Source organism: Drosophila montana, unplaced genomic scaffold (assembly GCF_035044405.1).
Source record: "Drosophila montana isolate Dmon_TW-CO22-7 unplaced genomic scaffold, ASM3504440v1 contig_3438_1, whole genome shotgun sequence".
In the NCBI taxonomy this organism is placed as follows: Eukaryota; Metazoa; Arthropoda; class Insecta; order Diptera; family Drosophilidae; genus Drosophila; species Drosophila montana.
In genome coordinates, this window is record NW_026998322.1 from 1 (window position 1) to 12,532 (window position 12,532).

Sequence of the window (12,532 nt, forward strand, 5' to 3'; positions counted from 1 at the left end):
ACTATCGATTGGCATTCAAATCTGAAATTTATATATATAATGTAATGTATATAGTGTATTGTTATATATATATATATAATTAGGTAAAGGTCCCACTCTTAGCTATGGCCGTACCTGCCTGTATTGGGTCATAGCCAGCTTTTACTGGGTCTAGTTTAGTTGAACTGACTTTGATATTTGGTTAACCAACGTTTGCTCTAATCGGGCTAATATTAGTAGGATTTAATGAACCTAAAAGATAAAGGGCACATTAGCTGGATCAGTGGCAATAAGACGTGATGGTTGTCCGAAACGCGTAGCAGCTGGAAACGCAAAAATGTTTGGAAACGTTGCCAATCCCGTCGGAGAGGCCTCCAAACGGGCGGCCGGTGCGAAGGCAGCATTATACTGATTAACGTAATCCAGCCGAAAGGCGTTGCAGCTGCCCAAGTTGGCAGCTGCAGATTGTCACGCATTTGGATGCACAATTAACCAAATTGCATAGGTTTTATAATTTGCATAAGGTTTGATATCGCATGTGATATAGACAATCGATGTGGTTACAGCATGTTATTGACACCTCCTTTTGGGCAGCCTCTGATTTGAGCGCGGCTCCAATTAAACTCAAGCGAAAGAACTCAACTTTAAGGGAAAATAAAACCTAGTTGCGAAATGAAATCAAATAGAAAATCTCAAAAAGTATAATAACTATATGCAATAATATTTACCTAATACAAAAGTACTGTCTGCAGCAGTAAGAAACGTTGCTCAGAAATCTATATACTTACATACAAATATTAATCGGCATTGTCAGGTCGAACTATTTTTCGTTAAAACTAAAATCAGTCTTGCTCGTATTTTTCGATCGTGGGCTGGATTATACGAAATCGATGAGTAAGAGTAAAAAGATGTAAGCTTTGTATGCTCGGTTCACGTTTTAATTGATAGAACAAATATACCATAATAATATTAACTATTGTATTCGTATCGTATAAATTTATATCTGGCATAGTAGGTATATATCTCAATATTTGATAGCTGCTTGGTTAGGTGTTACCTGTTGTTCGTTCAGTTGTTCGTCTTGTTATAGGCGCTTTAATATAGTGTATTATGTCTATATATGTAGTTAAATAATAAACACTTTAGGCTAGTTACAATTCGTATGGTATGTTAGACGATTTATATGTAGTATGCACTTTGGATAGTTATTCTTGATGATAATAGTAATAATGATAATAATAATAATACTAAGCTAGACGACATTTAGCATAGGCATTAATTAGTTGCTTTCGTTACTTGGAGGATGAGTATTTGGATTCGAATAATGTACGTAACAAACGCTCAATTGAACGGATAATATTAGTTATCGTAATCGTTATCGTAATCGTTATCGTTATCTGTTATCGAATTAAATTTAGCATAAATAACTAGGTTAGTTTTGTTGGATAGTTGCAAATCTCTCAATCTATATACAAACTTGACTTGAATTCATATTAATATCTAATAATAACAGCAGATGATGTTATGCAGCGCCCTCTAGCGTTGGGTAGCCTCCTCGTAGCAAGTCGTTCTGGCTTTTAGTTTTTTCCAAACAAAATGTCATAGGTTAAAACATGTACATAAAATCACAGTCTATTGTTTAGGAGATATATGTATATGGCAATAAATTTGACTAGACAAACAGACAGACAATTATTTAATTTTAAGGAGACGGGGTATACGACTTGCTCTCCGAGTTGGCGCTTGGCGACGACTCTACCAAAGGACATCGTAATCGTAAACATGCTCGGACGAGGCTATAATCAGACACTTGACAATCTCATCGAAGGAGCGTTTCAGTTTCCATTTGCTCGGCTTACGCAGCAGCTGCAACGACTTCAGCTTGATCTTGCACTTGGCCTTGTTATTCTTCTCGTTGTCGTTGTTGTTGTTGTTGTTGTTGTTGTTGTTGGACTCGTGCCAGGGACTGGTCGTGGTGGATGTGGCTTTGGTTTGCATTCGGGGCACATTGATATAGTCATGCTGGCGCAGCTGGTGCAGCGCCTGCAGCCGTTGCTCCTGATAGTAGTGATTCAGATTGGTCAAGTAGTAGAAGTCGCCATCGTTGATGACGTCGATTTCGGCATAGTTGCCGCCATCGCTCTCCGGCTGCTCTGCGATGGCTGTGCTGGATGCCTTGGCAAAGAGTTGATCAAATCACATGTTTTCATCGAACTTGGCAAAGTTGTTGTCCTCGTTCCACTGGAATTTATTGGCATCCGCACCGTTGCCGTCGTCCTCTTGGCCGGGCAGCACCGGTTCGTCGGGTGACTTAAAGAATTCGTCATCCTCGAAGGGATCCTCCTGCTTTTTGGCGAATATATTCACTGATTCGGATTTCTTGATCAGCTCCTGACGCTGCTGTAGCCTGCTGCTGCGCATGTTCTGCTTCCGGCTCGAGGCAGAGGGTGCTGCCGGCGAAGACTGGTCCTTGTCAAAGTCGAAGGAGGCCTTGGCAAAGTCATCCTCGAAAGCGGCATCATCGAACTGCGACACCTTCACGTTATCATCGAAGCGCAGCTTCTGGGTTATCGGCGGCGTCGAACTGGGCGCCGCCTCCAGGTCGAAGTTGCCATCCCGCTGCGGCTGCTGCTGTTGCTGCAGCTTCTCGCGCTCCGAGAAGTCATTGGAGAAGCGAAACAGAGATTTGGAGCCGAGCGTGCTGCTGGCCGAGATGAGCCCAGCGGGCGTGGAATTGCAGCTGGACGCAGTGCCAGCGGGCGCTGGCGGTGGCGAGCTCTGATTGAAGTCCGATTCGAAGCCATCGTCGAAATTGAATTTGGTGGTGCCGCCGCCGCCGCCGCCAACGCCAGCAGAGGATTCGCCACCGCTCATCATAACCGCAGTGCTGCTGGCATTCGATCGGGGCGTTGGCGTTTGCTCGTAGCTGTCCACGAAGCCATAGTCGCTATTGACGCCGCCGCCGGCTGTGCCGCGTGTCCGACTCTGTCCAGGCAGCTTGGCCAGCGCGGGCGCGTGCCGCTCCTGCTGCCGGCGCTCGCTCTCCAGCATGCGCTGATGCATCTCGTGGCGGCGTCGATTCAGACGCTCAAATTTATCCTCGTCTGTGGGCGGCTCATCGTCCACATAGTCCTCGTCGTCGTCGTCGTCATCGTCATCGTTGCGCTGGCAACTGATGTAGTCATAATTGTCGCGCACGCCACGCCCACTGCCATATCGTGCGCCCACGGTGGCCAGATCCTTGGTGCTGCGTGCGCGCGACTTCTTGCGGAATCTGCAAGCGCATCTTATGTAATTATCAAATTTTATCAGTTGGTCAGCGCCACATACCTGCGGTCCTTCTCGCCATCGGAGGGCGTCTGCGCCAGCGCCGCGGCGCGTCGGCTCTCGGCCAGGCGACGCTCCGTTTCCGCAGCGCTAGCTGGACGCTTCCAGGACTTCTGGCCGGGCAGCGTGGGCTCTGCGAAGGGGAGTTTTAATAGGCGCATGCTTGGAGTTCCGGAAGTGGACTTACCCTCACCATCCCAGGGACTGGAGCCGCTGCTCTTGCGCAAGCGCTGCGGTGCGCCTGGCACCACGTCGCCGCCCAGCTGGCTGGGTCGCTGCAGGCTGCGCTGCCGTTGAAAGTCCTGCTCCGAGTCCTGTTCGTAGTCAATGTCGCCGGCGACGCGCAGCTTGGCGGCTGACGTGGCCGGTTTGCGGAGCGAGCGCGTCTTCAACTCCCGATCCCGTTCGCGATAGTCGTCACGGCTGTCCAGGCTGCCGTAGACGTCGCCGCCGCTGCCAAAGCTGCGTCGCCGGCGCGTCGAGCTCTCGAAGGACTCGACGCTCTCGCGATCGAATGACTTGCGCTCCCGTTCGCGTTCCCTTTCCCTCTCCCTGTCCCGCTCGTATAGATAGTCTGGCCGCGATTTATAGGCCAGCCCCATGGGCGACCGTCGCTCCTCGTAGACGTTCTCGTAGTCAAAGTCGTAGCCCGGACGCGCATAGTCTCTGTACTCGCGCTCCCGATACTTGGAGCGTTCGCGCTCCCGCTCCCGTGGCAGCGGCTGGCCGCGCTTGTCGTACATGGGCGCCGGTGGGCCATAGCTGGAGCGCTCATAGGCGCTGCGCTCAAAGGAACGCGCGCGTACGCCCTGCTCGATCTCCTGCGGCGACCAGGTGTGATGAGCCGGATGATGGTACCAGCTGGGCGAGTCTACAATTGAGAATCGAAGAGTTTTAATGATTTGTCCGAAAAGAAATGGGAACAAGAGACTAATGGAAAAGTGAGACCCACCCAGTTCAAAGTTGTCCCTGCTGCGCGAGAGTCCATGCTTGAATTTGCGCTGCGTCTGTTCCCGATCTCGGCGAGCGCAGAACTCAGCGTCATAGCTGTAAGTGAAGCGAACGGATGAGTTAAGAGGAAATTGAGAGAGTTGGCAGCGACTTACTCGTAGTCCTCGTCGCAGGAGTTGAGGCGTCGGGCGTGGCGCATGTAGTAGCCGTGGGCATGCGGATGCGGTGCCAGCTGCGTGGGCGGTGGGAGGCCGCGGCGCTGCTGCTTCAGATACTCGGGCGTCTCGTCGTCCCAGGGACTGAGGTCGCGCGAGGAGGAGGACGTCTGTTGGCGCTCCTTTTTGGCCCAGCGGCGCTGCTGCTGCTGCTTGGACCAGCCGCCGGCATCGTCGCGCGGATCGGAGCTGCACGGCGACTCCGCGGTGTCCTGCTGTGACGTATTGGAGGCGGGTGGCGGCGGCAGCGTCAGACGTGCCTTGCCCTTGCCACCGCCAATGACCATCGGGCCGGCCACCTTGGGCGAATCAAAGGTGGCCCACGAGGGCTTATCCCGGTCGCGTTCGCTCTGCATCTGCTTGGTGGCCGTGTCAATCAGCTGCGACACGGCGGACAGCTGCGAGGCCACAGGCGACACACCCGCCTGGTTCAGTGGCGGTGCCGGCGATTTCTGGAGCGGAATGGGCGATGTGCTCACATCATTGAACTGCGAGGGCGTGTGCAGACTGTGGGCGGGGCCGCGCGATGGCGCCGCCGAGGATGTGGCCGGGGAAATGCGATCGCGCGAATCCAGCGACAGATTGGAGATGGCGCGCTGCATCAGCTCGTCGATTTCGATGTCGTCTCTGCCGGCACAGCTCGGCCCGCTGACGACGGTGAGGAACTTGTTGTCCTGCTTGGGCGGCAGCTGCTCCTCGGACTTAAACTCGGTCTTCTCGGCGCTGGTGGACAGTTTCTCGTACTGATCCTGTGCGCTGACTGGCTCCGCATCCTTCTCGTTGCTGTCCATGCTGCTCTCGCCGCCCGCATCCTCGTCATCTTCGTCGTCGTCGTCATCGGCAACGGTCAGGGCCGAGGATGAGGGCTCGGCTGGCAGGCCGCGGCTGTCGACGAGGCCGCGTCTGTCGTGGCTGCTGTCCATGATCTGGCGTATGTCCTGATCCTCGTTGAACTCATCACTGAACAGATCCTGCAGCAGATCCTTCTCGGCAACCGCAGCAGCCGCGCTCGGCGGCGGCGGCTTGTCAAAGAGATTCTCCACCAGAATAATGTCGCGCAGCGCCGCATAGCGATCCTTGGCCTGGGCGACCACCTCGGTGATCTTGGTGTCTATCTTGGGCGGTGCCGGCTCCATCTCCAGCTCGGCCACATCAATGTCCAGCTGTGCGAGCGGCTGCTGTTGCTGTTGCTGCTGCTGCTGCTCCTGTTGCGCTTCGTCGACGGGCGGTGGCGTCAGATCACCCATGAGATCCGTCTCCTGCTGCTGCTGCTGCAGCTCCTGATCAATGATCTCCCGGAAGACTGCGTAACGATCCGCAGGCGGCACAGCGGGCGCGGAGAGTGCGGGCGCCTCATTGAAGTTGGCAAAGTTGGCCACAAACGCATCCTGGCCCACATCCTCGCCGAAGGTATCATCGAACTTGGCCACGAACGAGGTCTGCTGATCAAAGTTCACCTTAAACACCGCCGAAGCGGACGAGGAGGCGGCAGCTGGAGCGGGACTCGCCCGGGATTTGGGCTGCGTTTGGTCGCCGCTCAGCTGCAGATACTCGGACAGATAGGCCGTCAGCTGGACGAGGGTCATGGTGCTCAGCTTGCTGGCGGGCACGTTCAGCTTCAGCGCCAGCTCGTCCATGCCCAGCGTGAGCAGCTGCGTCAGCGTGATGTCCGGCGCCAGTGCGGCCGACTCCTTCTGCGACTGCGACTGGGCCTGGGCAGCCTGGGCCTGCAGAATCTCGGCCTTGTTCTCGTAAATGTCCTGCGGCCGACCCAGCGACGATTGCCGCTGCGGACGTGCTCGACTGCTGCCGCTCTGCGTGGGCGGCGGCAATAGCGGCGGCGGCGTGCCGCCCAAGGGCGCCAGATAGTCGTCATCCGTGTGGCCGGGCTTGCGCGGTCGTCCCGGACCCGGGAAGCAGCCGTCGGAGCGGCCAACGCGCCGTGAGGGCAACGGGATGGGTGGGGCGTCGGCGCTGCGGCGCAGCTGATTGCTGGCATGGTTCAAGTACTCGTAACGGCCAACAGGTGGCGCTGCGGGCGTGGGCCTGATGACCAGATCGCTGAACTGCTTCTTGGGCGGCAGCGGCGGCGGCTCGGCATAGGGCGAGGAGTCGGGCCGCGGCGGCGGCTCCGGCGCCGCCTCGTTCTCGCTGAGCGAGTCGCTCTCCTGCAGGCGGCGCATATTGACGCTGGAGCCGACGCCGGCGGAGGAGTCACCGCGCTTGGAGAAGCGCGCCTGGCCAAACAAATGCGGCATCTTCTTGTTGCTAATGCTCGAGATGACGTCCAGTGGACCGCCCACATTGACCACGCTGGCCACGGGCGTGGGACGATGACGCACGCTGCTGACGGGCGCCGACTCCAGGCGCGAGATGTCCGCCTGCCAGCCGTCCGACTGCTGCTGCTGTTGCTGCTGCTGCTGCTGCTGTTGCTGCTGTTGCTCTGGGGGCAGCTGCACCTGGAGCGGACCATTGAAGACATTGGCAGCTGGAGTTGTGACCGTGGCCTGTGGCACATCGAACTCGAAGGCATCGAGCTTGGCAAAGAGATCGCCGTCCTGGAAGGGATCCGGATCGCTCTTCTTGCGCGTGGGTGAAAACGGATCCGTGTCGCGTGGCAGCAGCACGGGATTGGCATCCTCCTCGATTGTGTTGCTCGTGCTCGTGCTGGGCTCTGTGGTATAATAGTTCATGGCTGGATTAATTGGCTTGGACAGGGCTGCGCTCTGACGTAGCATTAATTTTAGTTTGGCAGCCGAAAAGTCTTCGACTTGGCCAAGGTATAAGACTGGCGTTTGGGTCTGGGAGTGGGTCTGGGAGTGGGTCTGGGTATGGGTTTGGGTCTGGGTTTGGTGCTGGTGCTGACTGCTGCTGCTGCTGCTGTGGGCGGGGGGCGTGGGACTGGGCTGGGATCGGGAGCGGGAGCTGTTTGTTAGTAGCAGGTGCTGTGGCCCAAGGCTCGCGGTGGTTATTAGTGGGATAGTTGTGGAGCTGCTGCTGCTGCTGTTGCTGCAACTGGCGGCGTTTCCTGCGCGATTCGTGCAAGTGCAAATGTTAGCCGTGTTAGTAAACGGGGCTAATTGGTGGGCGTGGTCAGTACCTGATGCAACGGCTGCTGTGTTAGTAATTGTTGCTTCTGCTGCTATTGTTGCTATTGTTGTTGTTGCGCCGTTGTCGTTGGTCTCCTCAAAGAGGGTGGCATCGCGGCCTGCCAGAAAATCATCAAAGTTATCGCCCTGACTGGAGCCGAGCTCCTTGAGCAGCTTCTTGGGCGGATTCTTGAGCTCTTGGAAGAAATATTTCTTATCGACATAGGGCCTGGTGCGCCCAATGCCCAGCGGATCCAGATCTGTGAACGCATCTGGCGAACCACGCAATTCGAGAGAGAAGCAGCGAGAGAGAGAGCGAAAGAGCGAAAGAGAGAGGGGGAGACTCGCTGTTAACAGAGACTCCAAAGAGTAAAAAAAAAGCGTGCACTTGTGCGAGAACTCAAGAGAAAAACGAAGAAAAACGTAACTCAACTGAACTGAACTTTAAATCAAGACCACAAATTGATGCGCAAAAACAACAACAAAACAACTTAAGGAGCGGTGCATTAGGGGTTAGTATGTGTTTAAAAATTAAAATATAAGGCCTTCAAAAGAGCTGCATTCACGATGGCAATGCTTGAGGAAGACTTACATCTATTCGGGTTTTAACTAACAGAACTTTGCCAAGAAATGTTAAAGAGTTTACAAGTTTCTTCCATATTCTCAAGTGATACATTGAATAATCAAAGCGCGCCATTAACATTTGCTTCTAATGTTAAGACAATGTTAACAGAAGCTTACTTTACACCACATTAAAGATTTAAAATTGCAATTTAAGCATTAAAAGTGTTAAGTGGAGGTAACATAACATTGCATATGCTCTGTACTCGTTCGTATATATGAAATATGCTGTATTATTAAACTCAATCCCATAAGATTATTTTAGAAAGCATACAATGCTTAAAAAGAAAATGGATATTACGGCATATAAATCCATTGAAGACAACAATTCCTGTTTCTGAAAGTTCTAAAAATGCGATCAACGTAATAACAGAATTTGAATTCAATTTTTAGCAACACAGACATTTACACACACTTTAACAGCCAATGTTAACAAAGTAACAGCAAGACTTTACATACTTTACACTCACACACTTTAACAGCCCATAACAGTTTTAATAACATTTTGCTTTAGCTCTAGTGTTCAATGGGTTCTACCAGCTCCTCCCTCCCCATGTAAATCTCCCGAGTTGATAAATATATATTTGTTTGCTATTTGTGCTAGTAAATTTCACTGTAAGTGAGAAATGCGACCAATTGACTACGACTCATTGAGCTCATCTGCTGGGTCTCAGCTGGCAATTGTCGCAGACCTGCTCGCACCAGACGCCCTGCCCCTTGCATCCATCGTGAATGGCAGCTCTCTTACGGATTGGCCGCTTGTGGCAATCATTTATTAACGAACTTCTTTTTGTGTTCAACAACTCACCCGACATGACCGCCGCTGCCGCCCCTGCTGTTGCTGTTGTCGTCGTCGTCCCCTCTGCTCCCTCTGGTTGGGCTGCTGCAGCTGCTCCCGTTGTCAGGCTGGTCAGAGCCCCACTTAACCCCACTTCGATGCCGGCCGCTGCTGCTGCTGCTGCTGTTGTTGTTGTTGCCGTAGCGGGCGCTGCGCAGATTTCGCTGATTTGTTGCGTGGGCGTTGCCGAGGATTCTCTGGTCGCCAGCGGCGCCATCGGCAGTCCGGCCAGCACAGCTGCCGCTGACATGGGCGTAGGCGTGACCGTCACCTTGGTGGTGTCAAAGACATCGTTCTGTTGGTGCAGCTCGTGCAGCCAGCCATCATCGTCATCCTGTTGCAGAGTGGCCGGTGAGCTGCTGGCGCCAGGCACCGGCGAGAGCAGCGTGTCCAGAGCTGTGCTATCGGGCGTCTTGCTAGGCTGCTTGTGGCGCGTACGGCCAGAGTCGGGTGGCGGCGGCAAGATGTTGTACGAGGGCACATAGATGAAGGAGTCGCCGAAGGGATCATCCTCGCTGGCCGACTTGGTCAGCCCTGCGCCCGACTGTGATGTGCCTGGCTCGTTGGGCGTAATGCGCTCCATTTGGCTGATGCCGCGCTGCAGCGAGGTCAGCTCCTGCTCCAGATCGACCAGGTCCGCGACGGATTCCGGCGAGATCTGCAGAGGATAGAAGTCATAAGTGGAAAGGAGAGATAGAGTTGGGGTAAGGGCAGCTACTTACCTCCTTCGCCGCACCGCCAGCTGCCTTGTTCACATCGAGATTAACACCGAGTCGCGTGAGGCCGACACCATTCGAGGAGCCGGCGCCCAGCATGCTGAGACTAGAAGCATGCGCTGCCGCCGCGGAGCTGCTGCTGCCGGAGGCGAGCTCGCCGTGGCCAGCCTTCAGGGAGGACAGGTTGGCCAGCTGGCTGGCATGATCGTGCAGGGTTTTGCCTTGGATCTGCTGGCGCGCCATTTCGATCTCTTTCTTCTTCAGCTCGAAGACGACCTGGAAGAGATCGCGCATGGCCAGCACCACCTGGCTGGCCGCCTTGTCCGTCTTGATGCCAAAGAACCGATGACCGCTGTCCGGTGACCCAAATATGTAGCCAAACGCACGCGAATCCGTCATATCCTGCGCTATGAACGAGATCTTGTGCACGGGATGATGGTAGAGCGAGTCGCTGGTCTTCTCGTCCCGCAGCCGCAACCCTTCGATGGTCACATGGATGATGATGCGCTGCTTGTGCTCGCCGGCGGCGCGTATCGCCATCTTCAGATCCTGCAGCGCCTCCTGGCACATGCGATCGCCGCGCGCCTCGCCCACCTCCAGAATGCCAATCAGCTTGGCCTTGAACTGGACGCCATCCCCAAAGAAGCGCCCGGGATCATTGCGATCTGAAAGTTGTGGATAAAAATTCAGAAAATAGATGTTCCATCATATTTGCTGTGCTGTGTGTGCGTGTGTGTGTGTGCGTGTGTGTGTAGGAAAAATAAACAAACGTTTTGCGTAATTCGTCTCCTCCGGACCACTGGAGCCGCCAATGCCGAAGGTTTGGGCCAGCGAGAGATTTGAGGATGCTTGCAGCTTGGAGACAAGCGACTTGACCATTTTGTTAGCCACAAACTCAGCTCAGAACATGCTGTATCTATGTATCCATGCGCGTGTGTGTGTGTGCGTCTGCATCTGTGTGCTACATTCAGAGTATTTCCATGGCAAACACAAAGGCCAACAATGCGCACAAGCACAAACAATAATAACAAATAAAAACGATTTGCGCGACGTTTTTTGGACTTTAATTAAAAAAGAAACGAATAAAAACAAAAAAAAAAGAACTTCGGAAAATGTCGAAAAAGTAACAAAACGCGTGACAGCGCCCGCATCCGCAGCCGCTACGATTCGCGTTCACGGAATGAATGAATGACGACAGCGATGCGCGATGCTGCGCCCTCTGCTGTGGGAGTGGGAGAGCAGAGCACAAACACAAACACACACACACACGTGCAAGAGCACTGGAATTTCACTATTATTTTGCGGTGTATTCAATGCTAAATCAAAAACAACAAAATGTTTGCATGGAGAGCGCGCGAGCGAGCGAGAGAGAGAGAGAGAGCGCGCGCACGGTTGTTGTTTGCTAAAAATCTGAACGCAGCTGCACCACCTGCCGACAGCGACGGCAGCGGCTGCAGCAGCAGCGACGCCGGCGCAGCAGCTGCCAGTTAAGCGGACTAAAAACGATCAGACACGCTCATCATGCAGCACCTGGTGCAGGTATTTAAATTTGTTATCGATAACACACACATAAAGAAGCATTAAAATTTAACAAAAACAACCACAACTTCTTAGAGATCGAGAGAGAGAGAGCAAGGTAGCGCGCGCTGTTTTTATTTGCTTAACAGTAGCAGCGACGCCGGCGCAGCAGCTGCCAGTTAAGCGGCCCAACGACGATCAAACACGACCGTCATGCGCCACCAGGTATTTAGTGTATTATCGATAGATTTTTATGTAAAGCTTTTAAAATTAATAAAATAAGTGTCAAATGGAACGTACACTTACAAGGACTTGTTTTCTTGCGCAGCGTTTGCATGGTTGCCAGTAAAAACGGGTTGTTTACATACGTGTGGCGTCTAATGGCTGCGGCTTGCTGCCTGCGCGGAGGGCAGCTCTCAAAGGGGGAAGGTAAATAGTACTGTGTTTTTAACGTAATTATGTAGTAGACAGGGTGGGTCCAAGTCTACAACATGCGCTGTCGTCCTGGCTGGCTGACTTTTGACATTTGAGCGAGAAAATGTTAAATCCGTATTTCCACTTGTCTCCGTTTGGCACCTTCTTGCACTTCTCGTTCGTGTGTTGCTCCTGTTACTTCTCGTTGTTGTTCTTCTTGTTGTTGTTGTTGTTGTTGTTGTCGATAGCACCCGCCGGCATTACAAATACATACGCTCACGGCAAGATTATCGATTTTTCAATCGGCAATGTTGTGTATTTCTTTTTGGTAATTTGCCTACTTTTTGGCGTCTTAAGTTACACAGTCCACGCCTCTAAATATGCAGCAAGATTGAGGCTTGAATAATCAATATTTTGCGTACTTCACGAGCACTTTTACAATTTATTAAGATTGCTTTAGTATAACAAACTTCTATTTTATGCAAACTTATGAGTGAACTGCGCTTAGAGCTGGCCTTTTACATTGTATTAATTGCTAGACAGTCGTACGTGATATTATGCACCGTCAGGTCACAGGACATTGGTGAAAATGCGTTTATTGCTCTTAATTAACGATTGATTTATCATTTATTCCAAGTCGACTTAATTCGTTACGTTTGGCAAGCCTTTTGTCATTCACTTAACTATATAATTGATATTTGTATGATTTTTGTGAATATTTGTATATCCGCCCACGGAGCACGAAGTGGTTACAAAAAAATCTCGATAGTAAACTCCAAGGATACAAAAAGTGGGGTGCTTTTTATGTGCAGCACCCTGTGCCAGCCGGCATATGTGTTATCGAATGATTACATTCGTTCGCAA

General features: G+C 52.4%; 1 protein-coding gene across 1 annotated transcript; it reads right to left on the reverse strand.

Moving 5' to 3' along the window:
* Positions 1-895: 895 nt before the first annotated feature.
* On the reverse strand, positions 896-10,825 carry Dab (DAB adaptor protein). The gene is made up of 8 exons (XM_064691528.1): positions 10,507-10,825; positions 9,743-10,401; positions 8,991-9,678; positions 4,413-7,833; positions 4,259-4,353; positions 3,494-4,177; positions 3,310-3,439; positions 896-3,253 (listed from the first exon to the last, which is right to left on the reverse strand). The coding sequence occupies exons 1-8, from the start codon at positions 10,613-10,615 to the stop codon at positions 2,176-2,178; spliced, it is 6,864 nt and encodes a 2,287-aa protein (XP_064547598.1). The 5' UTR covers positions 10,616-10,825; the 3' UTR covers positions 896-2,175.
* Between the last annotated feature and the right edge of the window lie 1,707 nt (positions 10,826-12,532).

What these genes read in the sequence shown, in the direction of transcription:
- Dab (XM_064691528.1), bottom strand. Translation starts at nt 10,615, where the DNA reads ATGGTCAAGTCGCTTGTCTCCAAGCTGCAAGCATCCTCAAATCTCTCG. An exon ending in GGCAGCGGCGGTCATGTCGG is followed by an intron (nt 7,834 to 8,990) that starts GTGAGTTGTTGA and finishes GTGGTTCGCCAG; the next exon opens with ATGCGTTCACAGATCTGGAT. An exon ending in CAGGGACAACTTTGAACTGG is followed by an intron (nt 4,178 to 4,258) that starts GTGGGTCTCACT and finishes TCTCAATTGTAG; the next exon opens with ACTCGCCCAGCTGGTACCAT.